This window comes from Mixophyes fleayi, chromosome 5, assembly GCF_038048845.1.
Source record: "Mixophyes fleayi isolate aMixFle1 chromosome 5, aMixFle1.hap1, whole genome shotgun sequence".
Lineage (NCBI taxonomy): Eukaryota > Metazoa > Chordata > Amphibia > Anura > Limnodynastidae > Mixophyes > Mixophyes fleayi.
The window spans coordinates 212615919-212637237 of NC_134406.1; the positions used below are offsets into that span (position 1 = coordinate 212615919).

General features: G+C 39.4%; 1 protein-coding gene across 2 annotated transcripts in view; it reads left to right on the forward strand.

The window, feature by feature from the left end:
* Positions 1-251: 251 nt before the first annotated feature.
* LAMA3 (laminin subunit alpha 3) overlaps positions 252-21319 on the forward strand; it is a 183752-nt gene continuing 162684 nt past the window's right edge. Inside the window, exons 1-2 of one of the 2 annotated variants that reach the window (XM_075213429.1) lie at positions 252-801; positions 13599-13751. In XM_075213429.1, the coding sequence (XP_075069530.1) occupies positions 478-801; positions 13599-13751 (477 nt within the window). In that variant the 5' untranslated portion in view covers positions 252-477. The remainder of the gene's footprint in view (positions 802-13598; positions 13752-21319) is intronic. The other variant, XM_075213427.1, reaches the window with a different exon arrangement.

Here is a 21319-nt window from a genome sequence, read left to right on the forward strand (position 1 = left end):
TTATATACATTTATATAATTTTATAATGCTAAAATACACAAAAACTTTTTTGTAGGCATTATTTGTCAACAGTTTTTATTTTCTTTGCAGGTTGCACAGACATGGAATCACAGATCATTATGAAAGCAGCATTCCCTTCTAATGATGTGTTAAGTTTGATGTCTCTGTGGAGCCAGCAAGGGAAGTGTGCAGAGAGATCGCCGTTCAGCTGTATAGCGTCACTTCTGTATCAGAGCAGAAGAATAGGGAGAAGCGTGAGTGGAGGTGACCCGGTCAGGTTGCTGATCAGGGGGTGTGTCATCTGTACTCGCTCACACAGGCAGGGAGCCACGGGCAGCCTCGCTGCTGCTTTGTTTTCCAAAACTGTCGGCAACACCAGATCCAGAGGGGAGCTGGGAGCGCAGCATAGGGGACAGTGTGACTGGATCCCAGGATGTGGTGAGAATCTGCTGTCATCTAGGTGGGGACAATCTGAGAATGGTGCTAAGGACCAGAGTCTGTCTGTGCCCGTGGGGCAAATCCCCCGTCTGTTCCATGCTGTCGGGAGCACTGCTGGCATTTAGGATCTCTTTCTCCATGCTGCCCATGGTCTGCAGCCAGGACTTTGCAGGTGCGGGCACTGGCTTCAGTCTTCACCCTCCTTACTTTAACCTGGCAGAGGGAGCCAGAATCAAGGCGACCGCTACCTGCGGGGAAGAGGAGAACGGCTCTGGGGGAGAAGGTGGCATGCAGCCCAGGATGGATCTGTACTGTAAGCTGGTAGGAGGTCCAGTGGCGTCCTCCCAGGGGCACACTATCCAGGTACTGCGCTCTTACCAGGCTCCTTGCCTTTCTCAAAGTTCATACAGCTTTTATTTCCAAAACTGTGACCTCTGTTATACTTTTACATTTTTGTGTTTTCCACTTATACTACATAGCACATAAATATTATCAGAAGTAAAACAATTAAAACAACATTTTGTTCACATATTACACCATACAGTCAGTGACAAGATGTGGTGGTAAAACAACACAGAACACAAACATTTACTCTTAATTATTGGTGCTATCCTTTATCCAGATATATCAATGTAAATATTGTGCTTGCTTAACAGACGATGATAAATATTTTAGTTCTTCACACTTACCTTGTCTGGTAATGGTACTTACTGTTGGTTGTGCTGTCTGTGCAGAGCCCTTGTTTTTATATCTATTCACAATATGGCTCCCACCTGTATGCACAGGATTTGAGTATTTCTGAAGTAGTATATAAATGGTAAAACATTATTTGCACGTTTAGAAACTGAGAATAAGTTAGGAATAGGTTTTACTTTTCTGGCCATTTAAAGAAAACTGGCATTTCAGTTAGCTAGATAAATGCACAGGGAGAATACTGCATATGTGGACTGAGAAATGTTTCCTATTGATCTGGTGTACTTTTCCATGTAGTTCAGGTATAGGTGTGTGTGTGTGATAATGAATGTTTGGGGTCAGAAGCAAGTTCACTAAATGCAAACACATGGCATCACAATCCAAACAGGTGTTACCTACCTGCCAATCCACTTAATGGCAGCACTGGCCAATTTAGTGTATGTAGTGTATGTAACGTTGTGAATGACTGTGCACTCTGCAACATAGTCCTGGTACTCATCCAGGTGTTTAGAACTGTAGGAAAACTATAACTCATTTACAAGCACGGTTGATGTATATATTGTTTTTGTCCAAGTGTTCTGTGGATGTTAATGGCGCTACGGAATTACTGGCGCTATATAAATAGCTGCTGCTGATTTTAAAATTTTATTTCACTAGTTATATCCCATTCATACTGCCTAAAAAACCTGTGTTTTTGCCCGGGTGAGCTCAGTCGATCCAGATCGAGGCTCAGTATGAAAGGGTCTGAATCTCAGGTCTGATGACCGGGAATTAGACCCAGGACTTTTGCAGGGTTATTCCCGTGTCACTCGCCTTTATTGTGAATGGTGCGACCTGGGTTTTTCAACCCGGGTCTAACAGAAAGGAGCTGATTGGGGGGATTCGGCATCTTGGTCAGCTAATCAAAGCTCCTCTTGTGATGATTCACACAATTTGCCAGGGCAGACCTGGGTTCAGTATGAACGGGGTTGACCCGGGAACGGGGTCTCTGCGCTGGGGTGCTCCGTGACACAGTAAAAATCCGTCTTGGAAAAACCCGGGATATTGCAGGGGCGGCAATGTGAAAGTGGTATAAGACTGTCAAGGTAAATCCCTACATTAGTGTAAACATATGTATTTGTATGTCTGACACATGTGTGGCGCGGAAATACTGCTGTGATGTTTCTCGACATAAGTCCACAGAATTTTTACGTGTACGTTAATGGTGCAAAATACGTCTAAATAAACCAAATCCTTAAAGGGAAATAGTGTTAACTGCCTATGCCATATAGAGTCTGCTGGAACTGTGTCTCTATTTATGTCATGGATAATTATGCATTACCTATACAATTATATTCAGGAGGGAGCACCCTATATGTAACACAGTTAGCACTATGGATCTATTAAAGGAGTTCTCAACTTTAATTATGGATTTTACTGAATCCCCTCCTTTTCCAATAATAGTACTTTGGAAGTCCCTCTCCTGGGGACCGTTCACTGTATTTAGCAGAGTCCCAGCGCTCACATAAAGCGGCGACCTCTGCTGTTATATCCTCTTGCTATAGCAGGGGAGATCTTACCTAACTGATTTCAGTTATAGATGCTGTTTCAAGTCTCTCCTCTTACCCAGAGCGCTAAGCAGCACCAAAAGTGATCGGCAGAGGTCTCGTCTATATGTGGCAATACCATGTTAAACAGAGGGAATTGTGGGAATCCCATATAAGGAGTTGTATTTAACCAGCACGGTGGTAGTACATGTACATGACCCGGACCTGGGCTAAGTATCACTCAGTTGCCTCAACAAGATTTTATTGATAAATTGCGAAATAAGACATTTTTTTATCGCCATTTGTTCATAAATAGGTCACTTAGTGGCAAAGGAATTTAGATATCTTGTTATATCTGTAACAAACCTTAATACAAAAAATATGTGTTGTTGTTTTTCCCCCAATATGATGTCCAATTTTTTTTTTGTAGTGGATGGTGAATCCTTTTAGATCCTGCCGTGTATTAAATGGTTTTGACCAGCAGCAAATTATGTGCACAATTTAAAATGCAGCCTTGTTTTTTTAATCTATAAGAAAGTTCTTTACTATGTCCATATTCAAAAAATTAAAAAAGGAATTTGGATAACACAATCGGTTGATAAAAGGAACATGCCCAAACCAGTCTGGGTGATTGTGTTCTCCAAATTCCATTTTCACTTTTCTTTATTTTAGAACTGTAAGTGACTTGTAAAAGACAAGGAATATACTTGAATTTTATTAGAGAACATTATGTACAAGTGCATTATGTGCATGTGGTTATAAGATGAAGTTATTTTATATTGGAGCATTGGTTTAAGGTACTTTCAATGATTGGAAGATCTTTTATGACATGATAAAACGGCCTAAGGAATATATTCTTCTTTATGTAGATTATACAATGACTCAAATCAGTCATTTTTTCAGAACACAAGCTTTCAAGTCTTATCATGGAATCACTATAAAATACAATTAGACTGGTTTTCTTGGCAAAAGCTGGAATTTGGAAATTCCCAAAGTTTTATTCTGGCTATATGATCTTTAGAGTAAAAGTTCTACATTTCAAGAAGTAATAAACAAATTAACATACAAACCCCATGTACAATCTATATATACAAACTGCTCTTATAATAAAGTATAAGTTACGAATTCTCTTATAGCAAGACCTAGGTGATTAAAATAAGATCAATTCATCCAGAGATGAATTAAACATCAAATATTACCAGCGTGATTTAATTTAATGATTCTTTTGATACACTATAGACCCGTCTATACTTCAAGATCCAAGAGTGTCCAATAACTAGAGATGGTCACTGACCCCCGTGTTTTGGTTTTGGATTCGGTTTTGGATCTGGATTACCGTCGTGTTTTGGTTTTGGTTTTGGTTTTGCAAAACCGCCATTGCGTGTTTTGGTTTTGGTTTTGGTTTTGTTTGGTTTTGTTTTGCTATTTTGTTGGAAAATCAATGTTTTTGGGCCTAAAATAACCCAATTTAATGCTCCAACTGTTTTAGAGATAAGTAATCTAATTGTTGAGGTAATAAATCATCCAAAAAAACAGTTTAATTCTTTGTTGGTAGGCCTTCATTTATTCTACACACAAAACAGATTGTCTTCCTCTCCATCTTTGCATATTGGCAATGCAGCCATCGTCTTTGGATGTATATTACACCCTACACTTATAGTTAAATATGTAAAGAAATGGAAAAAGGCAGTTTGCTTTCTGTCTCTATAGGCCCCCCTCCACTTGTTTAAAAAAACAAAAAATTCAGCCGTTATAGACTGTACAATATTAATTGAAATGGACAAAGCCAGTTTGGTTTCTGCCTCTATAGGCCCCCCTCCACTTGTCAAAAATACAAATAAATTCAGCCGTTATAGTCTGTACAATATTAATTGACATGGAGAAAGCCAGTTTGGTTTCTGTCTCTCTAGGCCCCCCTCCACTTGTATAAAATACCAAAAAATTCAGCCGTTATAGACTGTACAATATTATGAGAAATGGACAAAGTCAGTTTGGGGTCACTCTGTCTATGACACCCTACCTTTAAGGAGAAATTTCTTGACCTGCCTCTGGAAAGACGATTCACCCCCAGCAGCAGCAACAGCAGCAGCAGCAGTGGGACTAACGCTTTCTTCAGAGGAATCAATAATAGTGCAGGAGTCATCCAGCCTTAAGTGGGATGCCGGGCTAACTCCGCGCGCTACTGACTTTTATGCCCAGGCATGACAATGGCCTTTTTCTTGTCATGTGCCAGAACTGCTGCCACTGGTGCAGGACTTACACAAACAACCTCATCCTCATCAACATCCTCATTAGCGCCCTCGTCGCCTACACAAATCTCCCCCTCATCCTCTTCTAATTCCAAAGTGGCATCCTCAATTTGGGTATCACCGGCTACACTCGGGCTATTAAGGCACACATCAGCAGAATGCTCACGATTAGACATCCCACTGTTGGATGGACTCTCCACAGGGATTGTTGTCATTTGTGAATCAGAGCAAACATTCTCCTCTAATGCCTTACTGTTATCTTGCAGCTCAGCTTTGACGCGTAACAGTAGTTGTGCACCAATTGTAGGCTGGGTAACTTTTTGGGATCTGCCACTAATAGCCAAAGGTGAAGGCCTCATTCTCTCTTTGCCACTGCGTGTGTAGAATGGCATGCTTGCAATTTTTTTTTATCATCACTTATCTTTTGCTCAGTTACACTTCTTTTTCGCTTCAATACAGTAAATATTTTTTTGCTTTTTGTTTTTTGCACTAATTTGGAAACACTCTGTTGTTTGACAGATGACGTACTGGGAACACTAACATCAGGACTGGTGACAGAACCTGGTTGCTCATTCTGATCATATGTGGACTGCATTGAATCCATTTTGAGCGCAAAGCACTGGGGAGTGCAAAAAATTATTTGGTAGATACTGCTGACAGATATGACTTTTGACAGCCAGAAATATTTATGCACAATTATGGGGGACACCCCAAAAGCACTGAGGAGTGCTGAAAATTATTTGGTAGATACTGCTGACAGATATGACTTTTGACAGCCAGAAATATTTATGCACAATTATGGGGGACACCCCAAAAGCACCGAGGAGTGCTAAAAATTATTTGGTAGATACTGCTGACAGATATGACTTTTGACAGCCAGAAATATTTATGCACAATTATGGGGGACACCCCAAAAGCACTGAGGAGTGCTAAAAATTATTTGGTAGATACTGCTGACAGATATGACTTTTGACAGCCAGAAATATTTATGCACAATTATGGGGGACACCCCAAAAGCACCGAGGAGTACTAAAAATTATTTAGTAGATACTCCTGACAGATATGACTTTTGACAGCCAGAAATATTAATGCACAATTAGGGAGGACACCCCAAAAGCACTGAGGAGTGCTAAAAATTATTTAGTAGATACTGCTGACAGTTATGACTTTTGACAGCCAGAAATATTAATGCTTAATTAGGGAGGACACCCCAAAAGCACTGAGGAGTGCTAAAAATTATTTGGTAGATACTGCTGACAGATATGACTTTTGACAGCCAGAAATATTTATGCACAATTATGGGGGACACCCCAAAAGCACTGAGGAGTGCTAAAAATTATTTAGTAGATACTGCTGACAGTTATGACTTTTGACAGCCATAAATATTAATGCACAATTAGGGAGGACACCCCAAAAGCACTGAGGAGTGCTAAAAATTATTTGGTAGATACTGCTGACAGTTATGACTTTTGACAGCCAGAAATATTTACACACAATTATGGGGGACACCCCAAAAGCGCTGGGGAGTGCCAAATATTAAGAAAAAATAATAAACCTCTATCCTCCTCTCTGCACTAGCGATTTTGGTTAGAGCAATTGCAAGAACAATATTATATTCTCTGTCCCTGCTCTAATTAGCCTATGACTACACCCTGCTCTCTCCCTCTGTCAAATGGCGATGGATTGCTGTGGAGGCATGTATTTATAAAGTTGAAGTATCGCGAGAACCGAGCCCCGAGATCCGACGACGTCACAATGACGTTCGGCCTCGATTTGGATTCGGAACGGGCGGGAGAGTACCGAGCTGCTCAGCTCGGTACTCGGATACCCAAAGTTCGGGTGGGTTCGGTTCTCGGAGAACCGGACCCGCCCATCTCTACCAATAACACAGATATCCACAGCCACATAAAGACATCACAACTAGAGCAGTGTCTTAAAATTAGCTCAACATTGAGATAAACAATGTGCTTATAAGTGGCAGTTCACAGTTAGTGTGATTATGATAGATACAATCCATAGCTTTAAAGTGCAGTAAACAAGCTTCACAACCAGTTGTACTCAGCCAGTGTTTAGCCGCAATCAAGATTAACAGAACGGATCCCAAAAATGAATTTAAGCAATCTTCTCTTAAACGCTGACGCGTTTCTCCAATTGAAATCTGATTTCATCAGATGTGAATGTAGCTATTTTTTTCTAAAGTTAATACATATAGTCAGTACTTTCTTCTTTTTTCTTCTTGGGTTATTTATGTAATTGATGGATTTAGCAGATACCCATGAGAATGTAACGGCTATATATTGTCATATTAGTTGTATTTTTTAGAACTGTGTACCTGAATTTTTTTCTTTATCTTGTAAATTCTATATCTAAAACATAAAGTCTTATATTAAGAACTGTCATTGATTAGATGGAAAGCAAAGTCATCTATGCACAAATAGTGTGATTGAGCAGGTTATTGGTGCTGGTGTGCCTGCTTGTTAATGCTTTGTACTTCATTCTCACCAATGATATCTCCACCAGTGGTGATCACAGAACTAAGCTATGTGATGGGAGTGGCTATTTGCTGCCTGCTTTGTGGGAGGATCATAGCCGTTTTCCTTCCTGGAAAAGCACTTGTGTGTGTGGAAAGCACATTTCTAGGCACATTTCAACCAATGTAATATAAACCTTCAAACATACAACAGTCATACATGTAAAAATAATCCTTTCCTATATGAGGCTAAATCAGCAGTGTTTTAGGAGATAAACATAATTTTAAATGAATGAAGTTGGTGTTCCTAACGTTGTAGTCGACTGGATCTTTTTCCAATTTCCACCATGCACATTTTCTGAAACATACCCCAATCCGCAAAACAAGGCACATAGGCACATACTGATTTTATGGGTGTTTCCAGACCATGTAGCGTGTTGTCTCATGAAATGCTCCTGGTGGTCAGGTAGGCACACGTCTGCCCATAGAGAAGCATTGTAGATTCACATATTTTACGTGTTCATAAATAGTGCTTACTGATTCAGTTATACAATCCATACGTGAAGATATTTTGAAGTTTAATTTTGTGTAATTTCCACAAACTTGTTTATTGAGGCAGATCAAAGGAGATGAAAGAAGTGATTGCTTCTCCTGAAATAAAATATTTGTTACAGTTCACTTTTAATCTGTGTGTTCAGTCCAGTCCTCAAGTATTGCTTTGTGTGAGGCAATGTGATACCTACAAAGCTCCTGCCTCCCTCTATAATCCATTTAATGCCAGGAGTAATATGTTTTGCATAAAATCCCTTTAAAATGCTCAGTGTTAATACTTTGACACAACTTTATTACCTTCCTCGTTAAATTCTTCACTATACTTAAATAAAATAACCACACGGACAGAGTATGTATATTTGGTAAAGGGGTCGCAGTTTATTAATGACATTTTTTGAACTGTCATGGGGGCGAGAACAACGCAGTCAGCTAACAACTAATCTTGAAACCAATACAGTTGTAAACCTCACCACTGTTCCAAGACTTTACGAATCCCAAGTCTTTACATTGGCTGGAGCTAAACTTGGCGTCATCGCTACTGCCCCCCTCTGGAATCACAATAACGCGCCCGCTCAAGGCGCGCCAAGGGACCCTCCGCCCAAGAGGACCAAGAGTTGGGTTGCTGCGAAAGGGTCAGCAACGTGCGGCCATTAAACGGTAGCACTTTCGATTAGTCACTGACTGCATCGCTCTCCTACCAAAATGCGCCTTGTCATATGAAAAAGAATTAAACAGGACCATAAAAACAACTGTTCAGGGCGGGAGGGGGGTATCCGCAGACCAGGAACCAAGAGAGAGCCAGCTCACCCACACAGTGTGATGTATCTCTTTATCAGCCCCTCCCCCTTCTAACTACGATTGGCTGGCAATGATAATAATTTAACTCTTCAGGGCTCGTGTTTTCAATTATAACATGATATTTTAATTGCCCTCAGCTGAAGGCTTCACGTTAACTAAAGTATCTTTTATCTGCAGTTGGTGTTTAATGCCAACTAAGTGTATAACACCTATAACAGGTTACTTACAGCATCTATCTGTCCATCCTAAATTTCTTTATACATATATACGCAGGGGCAAATGCAGGACTTCTAGAGAGGGGTTTCCAAATGTTCAAGTTCAGACTAAAGCAAAAAAAAGACAATAAGGATAGAATTAGAAAAGTACAATGTATATAAATACAACAATGTATATTAAATAATAAAAAAAAGAAAGAAAAGAATGAGGCATAAATAAGCTGTACATTAATGTAAACAACCCACAATATTATTATTATATCTTTACATGAATCCATTTTGACCATCTTACCAAATTAATATAAGACTTTGCAAATTGATACAGCTCTAAAAATGAATATGAATCCCACCATCACATCCAATTAGAATTAGTGTTACTGTTACTCACCCAGTATTTCACAGCACAGGTAACTCCTGCACTAGAGCCAAACTGTAACACCAGCCATTTTGTTGAAGCCAAAAGGTTATTAAAACAAAGGTAGACGCCCACAAAATGAGTCTTGGGGTTAAATTTATCAACCTGCGGGTCTGAAAAAGAGGAGATGTTGTCTATAGCAACTAATTAGATTCTAGTTATCATTATTTTAGTACATTCTACAAAATAACAGATAGAATCTGTTTACTATAGGCAACATCTCCACTTTTTCAAACCTGCAGCTTAAAACATTTACCCCTTAGACTGCAAAGGGTCCTAGTTTAGTTAATGCAGACACTAACTAGGACATTTCTAGAGCCTTTTCCTCCTTCTAACACACATAACTGTTGGGATTCCAGTGTGTGGGTTTCTGGTCAATCCCACCATGTATGACCCTGATATGTGTAGTGAATGAATTTAATCCCTAATAACTGAAATGGAAACATAGAAACATTATTTTTTATTTTGAATTTGACAGCAGTTAAGAACCACTTGGCCCATCTAGTGGAAACATTTAACCTATGGAAACATCAAATCCTATTTAATCCTTATTTATTTTTAAGTGTATCCTTATGTCCATCAAGCATGTTTAAATTATTCTATTGTATTAGACTCAACCACCTCTGATGGGAGACTATTCCACTTATCCACTATCCTTTCTGAGAAGTAGATTTTCCTCAGATTTCCTCTGAAACTACTTCCCCCCAGTGTCAGTGCATGTCCTCGTGTTCTAATACTTCTCTTCCTTTGAAGAATGTTTCCCTCCTGTACCTTGTTAAAACCCTGGATATATTTGAAAGTTTCTATCGTGTCCCCCCTTGCTCTTCTCTGCAGAAAACTGTACATATTAAGATCTTTTATTTTATCAGGCTAAGTTTTGAGATGTACACCATATAAGATAGTTAATAAGGGGAAATATTGTTAGCCCCCTCTTTTCTTAAAATGGATCTGTCACCTACACACACTGAAGGATTCCATTTTGTAGACTGAACCAATATACAGCCTACTAAGTTGCTTGGAACCAGTGACATCACAGAGGTGTAACTTATATTTACGAGGCACTGGTTTGTAATGAAATGATGAGCCTGATTGTCATGAATGTTCAGACCAGATGCATTGTGGGTTAGTCCGTACACAGGCAGTTCAGTTGCTTGACTAATGTCCTCGCACACTGGCAGACCACTGCTAATGGCTGACCAGATTTTTGGTAGTCTAGATTAACAACTCCGATCAACGTAGGTCAAAACTTAATTGGGATTGTTGATCATTTTGGCTCCATACACACTGATCAGAGGGACAAAATGATCATAAAATTTGTGTCTATATGGGTAGCTATAATTATTATGAATTAATACATTTTATTTAAAGGGTTGGAAACTTTACAACAGTGAGGAATACCGGGCTGAAGAGGTCACCCCATGGTAGTGTGTGAGCTGATCACAGGAAGCTTACATACGATCCAGGGATGACCTGTTGAGTCAGGTGGTCCTCATTGCTGTTGAACCCCCCAAGGGGGCTTTTCGTACCTCTTAAAAGCTGTTAACTCTTTGGGAAAAATTGTTTTAGAAATTACTACTCCAGTTATCAGGACTTTTCATTACAGTGTGATGTTTGTGGAGGCAGAAAGCTTAGTAACACTGCTTGTCAGACTGGGAAGTACTCTGACCAGGGGTAGAAGTAGGCTGGTATATGGTGGTATGCCTTACCGCCACTTCTACTACTACCTTCATTGTCAAACTATCACATCCATTCACTTTCATTTTACATACCACCACTTCACAATTTTCACCGGTACCGACTGCATTAGCCAAGATTAGCATCTTGTGCCTATGATCAGGTGGTCACTGTATGTATGAAAAATAATTTAGAAGCCAAACCGTCTGTACCTAATCCATCTTTAAGAAGCTGGTTAACATCTAGACCGAATGGCTTTTATAAGTGTGGAAAAAATAAATGCATTACCTGCTTATTTGCTGATCATAAGTGTACGAATTTTGTTTCTTTTTCAACAAATGAAAGCTTTACTATCGAGAAAGTCTTGGATTGCCGTTCTGTCTACGTGATTTACGTTGTAAATTGCAAATGTGGTATTCAGTACGTTGGACGTACTATTCGCACACTTAATGTGCGTTTTTTGGAGCATCGGCGTAATATTATAAAAGATATTAGATCACACAGCTTATCGTCACATATTAATGAATGCCAAAAAGGTAAATTAGAGGGTCTAAAAGTTCGAGCAATCGAACAGATTGATCTAACCATTAGAGGAGGAGACCGTTTTAATAAGCTTTGCAAACGTTAAGCTTTTTGGATCTTCAGATTAAAAACGCTGCTACCATTTGGACTTAACAATAGTATTGAACTTAACAATATATGTTAGTTCTTTAGGCTGTGTTTAACTTATTTAGCTTTTTGAGTTTTTTTGTAACCCCACATATGTCAATCTGTGTATATAGGTGATTCACCATACCTCTATATATCTGTCAGTCCTATTGAGGACAGAGGGAGGTTTATTATTATTTCTTATGATGAGGGTATCAACAATCTCATATGAGATAAGTATATTTATAATCTGATACCATTGTATAGTGTCTATATTTGAAGTATAGTGATTAACATCAAGACTATCATATGGTTTTATATGAATATTTGTTTAGGTTTTATAATTAGTTTTATCTGTGGATCATGTTAGGAGTCTATAATGTTCATATGGGTTTCAGGAAAAAGTTTCTGATATATATGTATAAGTGGAACTTTTATAAGCTTATAGGCTGTGTGTATATATACATCCCTTTTTAGTGAAGATCTGCCACCCAATTTGTATCACTACTTATTTATTTTATATATAGGGATAAGCATTTTGCTAAAATCTGGTCTTTTCTGATTTTGTCATCCGGATTACAAGAGATAACAGCTTTTTGCGCTGGATGACAGCTTGTCGGCTATTTACGGAGGATCACGGACGATCATGTGATTTGAAACATAGAGTCCGGATACCTCCGAAAACGACTGCTATTTAGTCGAACATTTCCGGATGGACAGATGCCGATCGTGTTATCAATTTCATGTGACCATTTTAAGGTATTTAAATCAGTATGGCCGGATCTTGCCATTACATTCACCTCTGATGAAGCGGCGGTCCGCCGAGAAACGCGTTAGGATTGATATATGTTGAATTTTTTACCAAGTGCTGGCCAGCCTTTATTACAAGCTGTTTTGGGATTTATGCTGAGATTTTCCCTCGTTGACTGCCATCAACATTCACTGGAGTGATTATAACATCGGAAGTCCGGTATTCATGAATTTGCAAAGTGCAGCTAAGTAAACATACATATTCTTCTCTAGTGCCTACAAATATTTATTTTCATTCTGGCACAGTTATAGATTACGAATAAGGACAATGCCGATTTAATACCTGACAAGTTGATCTTGAGAATTTAAAAGTATAAGAACATCTGAAGTAATCATTTGCTCTTTGGTGCTTGATTTGCACCCTGCGGTGGATCCATTAATCGCTATATGATTTAAGCTATTGTTTGGGCTTCAGACTGAGCCCGCATAGGAAATGATTATTATCAATTGCTATTTATTAGCTGTACTGATACCGATGAAAGCAAGCACCTAAACGGTGGCTTCTTATCCGGATTAGTAATATAAGTAATCTATATTGTCCTCCAATTCAGCTCCAAAGGAGCAATTTTATCATCTATCATATTCAGCAGTCCTCGGATCGGATCCCATTTTTTACATATGGTACCATATGATATCTATTTTTGGCCAACATCTTGTTTGTAATTATTAGGTTAAGCTTGTTTATGTACAGTTGTTTGAGATATATATAAGCCTTGGCTATATGCTTAATCCATTTTACGATGTTTTTAATTTGTAATAAATAATTATTTTAAGGACTTGGTGCTTTGCGCTCCTCTTTCTGTGGCTAGTTTTTTATGTTTTGACAGAGCCAGATTCTGTCCTTGAAGAGCAGCAGCCCAAGCTCTATGTAAGGGTGATTGCAGCGCCCTACAGTTGTTTTTGGTCACTGTATGTGGCTACTTATCACATGGTGGCTGAAAGTCTTAGATATTTCTTCACAATAAAGACTGCTCCATATATAAGTGTTTTTTCTTATCATCATGTCCTCTCATTTTAGAATACAGGGTTTTTAACCCATGAATATAGTTCTCTTCCACACTGTGTATTTATGGGTAACTCTTACAGTCATGTTTTGTGTTTCTCTCACAGGGGCAGTTCTGTGATTTCTGTGACTCTTCTGATCCTAATAAAGCACATCCTGCCTCCAATGCCATTGATGGTACAGAGCGTTGGTGGCAGAGTCCCCCGTTGTCGCTGGGCTTGAATTACAATGAAGTCAACGTCACTATAGATCTTGGGCAGGTAAGCAATGTTATTATTTCATTTGTTTTTTAGAAAATTAAGGTATTGCATATATTGTAATATATCTGTATAACTAATGACTTGTGGGAACGAGCTTGTTCTGCGATTAAAAAGTGTCTAATACCAAAGAGGTTATTAATAGATGATTTGTTTTTGATAGAAGTCGTTCTGGATTATTTGGTGCATTTTGTCCCCTATCAGCACCATGGACAGAGGTTTAGGCATGGACATGTATTGGGTGATGTCTACAGTACTGCACATATCAACTACACCATGAATATCTGTTACATATCTTCCTTTTTGCTGTCTTTGAGCTGAAACTCTTCATGGACTTTAGTACATAAGTGCAAATTAAACCTTTGGTAAGAAGTGTTCGTGTTAATGCTATAGCTTAGTTCATTACTAAAAATAATTATTAACTGGAAATAGGCCGTGATTATGAGCAATGTGGATCATTTGGTGTGTCAAATGATTCAGAGTGATGTAGAGGTCAGTTTTATGTAGCCAATTACAGTGTTGATTCAATCAACCAATCAGAAAGTTACAACTTTTGAGTCTGCTTAAAAATGTATATGTGAATCTAGAACACCACATTCCTTAGCTAGAAAATGTCATCTGTCATTGCATGTTGCTATATACTGTTTGCTCGGTTGTACAGTTTTCTCCTGATATGACTCAAAGAGGAAGAGCACTGTGCAGCCTAATTGACCTTAGAACTTTATCGTAGATAAGTATTATATGAATGTTGGTGAGGGTAGTCAGTGCAAGGTATGACATCTGACAAGGCTGAACATTCAGCATTTTATTACATGGAGCATGTGCATGTTAGTCAGGGAGGTATGCATATAATCCAGACATGGTTTGTCATTATGGAGAGACAATGGGAAATTGCCTCAAAATTAAATTGTTCTCATGTACAAATATACACAAAATAATATGAATATTACAAAAAACAACACAAAAAGTATGATCAATTATACATTTTAGCACGTCTACCATACAATTTTTTTATGATTGTTTTTGTCAGTAGGTAGTTAAACTAGAAATATGTTTTAGGACTGTGCAAGGAAACTAGAGCATGGAGGAAACCCACACAAACATGGGGAGAACATACAACACCACAGAGATGGTGCCCTGTTTGGAATTCTCTGCAATGCTAACCATTGTGCCATAGTGCAATAATGGGAAATGGACTCAAAATTACATTGTTCCTATGTACAAATATATTCTGAAAGACCAAAAGTATGATCAGCTATATATTTCACTATGTCTGTTATACAAAGTCTATATACAATTTATAGCAGTATATACAAATAACATGGCAGGCACAAAATCATGACTGGTACTAAATGATAATGTGCTTTTTAAGTTACAAAACAAGTATTTTTTTTACAGGGGATGCTGGCATATAGGACATGATTTAGTGCAGTCAGGATTGCATGCTCAATGTATGTAGAACCTATGTGGCTGTTGATACATGTCACTGGCCCATACACTCATCTTGTAGACCACAAGGCTTCGAGAGAGCACAATACACCTGCTAGTTCAATATGGTTGCTATATCTGCCTTCTTTCCCCTGTTATTGGACAAATGGGCATCTTACAGTACTTGTGCTTCCCAATTCCAACAATTGCCTTACTTCCTTTCCAAATCTATGTCTGGGCTAGAAACAATGGAGTTTTGATACAAAAGGCTGTAATGAGACTTCACGATCTTGTTGGTATCCCAATAAAATATAGAAGTCTGCCAAAAATGTTATCTCTCCTTTGTGTGTAATATTTATTGTACAGTAAAGCATGTTGTGGGAATTTAGGAAAAAATAAATCCCTTAACCTCCAATTCAGCTTGTTCGGATTTTAAGGGGGGAATTCAATTGATGGTGTTACTCGTGAGACTAACGCGGCCTGCGCACTATTACTGTGCTGATTTCTGCTCACGGCTCTCAGAGCTGCGAGCAAAAATTAGCGTTGAAATTACCGTACTAACAGTAATAATGCACACTATTACCGTAGCAACGAGTAAAGCTTTCAATTTCTAAAGGGGGAATTCAATTCGGCCACGTTAGTATAGGAATAAAGTGGCGCTAATTGTATTACCATTAATACGGTAATCTTAACCACAAAAAATCAGCGTTAAAATTACCGTACTAACAGTAATGCTGCGCACTTTTACCGTAGTAACGGTAATAGTGTGCAGGTCACGTTATTCCTAGAATAACGCGGACTAATTGAATTGGCCCCTAAGTGTCACTAAAGCTAGGTGCACACTACAAAGTTTTTGTCCAATAATCGGCTCAACCAGCCGACATACGACCACTCATCGAAAGGTCAAAAGTCTGCCCAAATGGACAATTGTCGCCTCATTTGGTTGGTCGTACCGTTCAATATTTTCGTTCCAATCTCCTTTTTTCCGACCGAACCACGACAGTGAGTACGAAATTACAATCATTGCTCATGACAACATGGCTGTAAAAAGTCGCTAAAGGGAGGTCCGCGCTTCCCTTTATTTTCTAAAACAAGGCTAGTGTGTATGCAGTCCATGGACCGAGCGATCGGACCATCGGTCGCATGTTAAATCCATCGGCATAAAAAGTTGGTGGAAAATTCTGTAGTGTGTACCCAGCTTAAGTTGCACTGTGTCTATGAATACATTTTATTATCTAGAGAACAGTATACTGTGGCTATTTGTCTCCATTGATATGCTAATTAACTGCTGGATGGCAAGTCTAAAGGCAGAACAATAGGGTTTAGGCTTCACAATCCATCTGGGTGTACTAGTACTTATTGAATGGGAGGGATGAAAGCCGTGCTCACTAAAGGTATTCTAATGTGCGATATTATAATTTACATTTTCCATAAATTGTCATACACTTACACGCCAGATTTGAAATCTTTCTCTGTTGCTGGGCAGGTGGCTCAGCCTAATAATCTACGATTGATTGAGAGCATCCTAAAGACCTGGCCTGTGCTCATCCACAGAGGACAAAACTTTAGAACCTTAGTTTTACAATGTATAATTGCTTTACACTTCTTTTAATGACCTTGTCATGCTATAATAATAAGTAAAGTTTACTACAGTTTTAGATTTTGTTTTAACTGAAGAGTGTACACCACTCATTATTGCAGCCATACATTACTTGTGACCTTAACGTAAAAGGTTTTTCTCGGTCTCACATAAATAAAATGTGGTGTTTTACTGACAGTTTCTGCAGGACTGCACAAAATTCCACACATCTGTTTTGTGTAACTATTGGCCTGAAAGCCAAGTGCTAAATCAGATTAAAGCTTATTCTTTGTTCCTTTTTAACATTCACAATGGCTTACAAAACTGACCTGTCTGTGTGTGTCTAATCTTAGAATTGATGAATACGTTAGTTTAAAGAAATAAATGTATTCCTTTAGAGCTCTGTCCATAGATTATTTCAAATGTTTGTATTTTACTTTAAATTGTTGTATTCAAGACTTTTTGATTATGGAAGTTGCTATTATAGTAGGATAGTTATATCCAGTGTTTCCTTTGGTTTAGTGGCCATAGGATGTGAGGATATGGGAAATTGCAATATATCCTATAGACTAAAATGTTTGTCGTTGTTGCAATAGTGTTCTTGAATAAAAATGTCATTGTTGGGTATATAATTAGACAACTGTGGTTAATGTGGCGGTAGCAATCTAACAAAAGGGAATCAAATATCTTTTTTCTTAGCCCTTGAATTTTGTACATGATGAAATCTGGCAGATGTGCCATCATTTATTCAACCACATTTTGTATAGACCATCATTTTGTCTAGTTGTAGAACTACAGCTCTATATACCACATCAAAACCGCAACTTTTCATGGTCTTCCATTCTTAGTGTTCCAGGCTAGATTTAGAGATGAGGGGCCCAGCGCAAACAACAAGCCATAGGTCACAATGTACATTTTAATATAACACCCAGAGTTATTGCAAATTAATTATGTTCCACATATAATGAAAACTTAGGTGACATGCAGATCAAATTCCTTCATGTAGGTCCAGACCCTAGTTAAATCAAAACTGTATCAGGAATATAAACCAAATGAAATAATATCTTGTCCATTCTAGCAGCATTCGATAGTCTGTGAATCCTATCGAATGCTGTACCGAGAGGGCAGTGCACCTAAACCAGCCTGTCACATGTCAGTCTCTCCGATGGAGGAGAGTGTCTTTCCAGCATGCTCCTCCTGCATATTCCAGGGTTCTTCATCTCGTCTAGCGTTGCCAATAGTGTAGAAGATGGTGGCCTCCATCTTGTTTTTTTGTGGTATGCACAGTAGTAGCACACATGCCCATTTTATTTATAAATGAGCTAGGTTGCTGTTGGGTCCTGCCTCCCTACCTGATAATTGCCTCAAACTATCTTAAGCACCTTTCATAGCAAGATGGTGCCAGTAGATGTCTCTTAACCTGACAAGTTGGCTTCTGGTTCCTTTATTATAGTCCCGGGAATTGTGCTCCAATGTACTCCTGAATATTCTCTCCAGTGTGTACCTGGTCTTTCTCAATCATTCCAGTGTGATCCTGGTTATCCCATCCATGCCGGTGTGTTTCCGGTTATTACATCCACGTCAGTGTGTACCTAGTTATTACATCCACGTCAGTGTGCACCTGGTTATTACATCCACGTCAGTGTGTACCTGGTTATTACATCCACGTCAGTGTGTACCTGGTTATTACATCCACGTCAGTGTGCACTTGGTTATTACATCTACGTCAGTGTGTACCTGGTTATTACATCCACGTCAGTGTGTACCTGGTTATTATATCCACGTCAGTGTGTACCTGGTTATTACATCCACGTCAGTGTGTACCTGGTTATTACATCCACGTCCGTGTGTACCTGGTTATTACATCCACGTCAGTGTGTACCTGGTTATTACATCCACGTCAGTGTGTACCTGGTTATTACATCCACGTCAGTGTGTACCTGGTTATTACATCCACGTCAGTGTGTACCTGGTTATTACATCCACGTCAGTGTGTACCTGGTTATTACATCCACGTCAGTGTGTACCTGGTTATTACATCCACGTCCGTGTGTACCTGGTTATTACATCCACGTCAGTGTGTACCTGGTTATTACATCCACGTCAGTGTGTACCTGTTATTACATCCACGTCAGTGTGTACCTGGTTATTACATCCACGTCAGTGTGTACCTGGTTATTACATCCATGTCCGTGTGTACCTGGTTATTCCATCCACGTCAGTGTGTACCTGGTTATTACATCCACGTCAGTGTGTACCTGGTTATTTTATTCACGCTAGTGTCTTCCCGGTTATTCCATCCACATCAATATTTTCCTGGTTATTCCATTCATGCATGTCTCCCTGGTTAAATCCCACTACGCCAAAGGGTTCCAGACTTTTTGCTAACCTGATTCAGTCTTTCTGCTAGCCATATCCAGTACCTGTACAGAGGGACGTGACCTGCAGGGGGGTAGCAGCTAAGCCCATGTCAGGCGCCATCCCCTCATAGCGTGGACCGACGCCTTCTCTGCTGGTGGTGCGTGTCCCGTTGCTAGGCAGCCTTCCAAAAAACCAATAAGTGGTCAGTGTGACATCACTGACCACTGGAAATTGCCTGGCTCTGCATTATATAAGGAGGATTTTGGCACTTACACAATGCCAGAGTATTTATATCACTTTTTGGGCCTGTTCCTGGATCCTCTTAGTGTCTATACTCTTTCATCCTCTATTTTGAACTTCCTGTTGCCGTCTTGCTTACTCCTGACCTTTCTTCTACTTCACAATTCTGGTTCTATTTGGATCCCTGGTTTTACCCTGGCTTCCCTGAGTATTCAGCTATTCTATTCTGATCCCATTTGGATTCCTAGTTTTCCCTTGGCTACCTCAGCTATTCTTCTGTTTGATGTTTCTGGCTTCACTTGGATCACCTGGTACTGACTCAGCTATTCCTCTACGCTCAGTCCGTTACTCCAGCTTTCTCGCTAGCGACTGGCTCTTAGGGCCGCAACCTGCATGTCTTACACAGCTAACACCAAACCTCCTTGCAGGGGTCCATGATGAATACCGGGAAAGTTTTAGACTCCGCGCCTTTTGGCTCAGTAGCATCAACTGCTAGCAGGAGTATGTCCACATTTCCAGTGTATACCCTTCTCTACCCTTCGTTAGACTCTGCGCCTTCACTACGGCTAGAGTCAAATCAGTCTGGCTGTTTGGATACAAAAGTTATTGTGTGATTCTTGACACAGCCAACCTCATGTATGTCAGTAAATAGTCAAGCTATTTGTTTACTTTGTGTATGTCTCCAATTCAATGTCTCGCAGTCGCAAAGTTTAGTCAGAGTTAGTATCCATTCAGTGTCATGCTCCACACTTTGCTGGCTGTAATGATATAGATGTTGATGAAAGTCATCATCATCATCTATTTATTTATATAGCGCCACTAATTCCGCAGCACTGTACAGAGAACTCATTCATATCAGTCCCTGCCCCATTGGAGCTTACAATATAAATCCCTAACAAACACACACACAGACCGAGAGAGACTAAGGGCAATTTAATAGCAGCCAATTAACCTACCAGTATGTTTTTGGAGTGTGGGAGGAAACCGGAGCACCCGGAGGAAACCCACACAAACACGGGGAGAACATTCAAACTCCACACAGATAAGGCCATGGTCCGGAATCACTCATGACCCCAGTGCTGTGAGGCAGAAGTGCTAACCACTAAGCCACCGTGCTGCCCACAAATATTGTAAGTCAAATATTATTCCGTAAGTACTGGTGTCTGTCAATTGCAGGGTATAAACTATGCAATTTAAATTTCATGACATTACCATTGGCTTCCATTGATTCATCATCCTATGAAGGGATATAATGGTCAACAGTTGATTGATTTTTAAATGTAATGGCTCCGACCAAGAACATTTACCCAAGACTACTGCTAAAGGTAGTGAATGGCTCTGATCCTGAATATAAACATTATTACCACCTACTGGATGGTCAAAGCATCCAACTACCGACAATCCCATGACATGTGATGTGCAGATGGAGGGCAAAAAATACTCTTGAAACTAGTGAGTAGATGGATAGGTTTGTACAATGGTTCTGGGCTCTTTAATCCTGCAGTAGGACCCTCTAGGGAGAGGCTCTCTAGTGTAAGCCCAGTTATTTCTATATGAGATCCTAGCAAAGAGAGCAACTCCACTAAAGCGCATGCTATCCAGACCTCGTCTGAGAGGGCTTACAGCAGCCACTTTAGAATGCCATCTGAGAAAATTACATGACCACTTGACACCTTAGACAAGACAGTTCACATGCTAGGATACTGCCACATATGACATCCTCCAGTGCCAGCAGAGACTAGACGATGAAACATTTACTTTAAAAGTGGAGCTAATACAGCTTAAACAGCACACAAAGCATAACGTTATGTAATGGCAGGAAATAACCTACTGGTCCATCTAATCTACCCTTTTGTGTTTTATATTGGTGGGGGAGGGTTAGAAATGTTATGTTTTTTTTACTTTTTCTTTTCTTAATGTTTTCTATTTTGTCTGTAATACAGAACCAGCAAATTAATTTTGT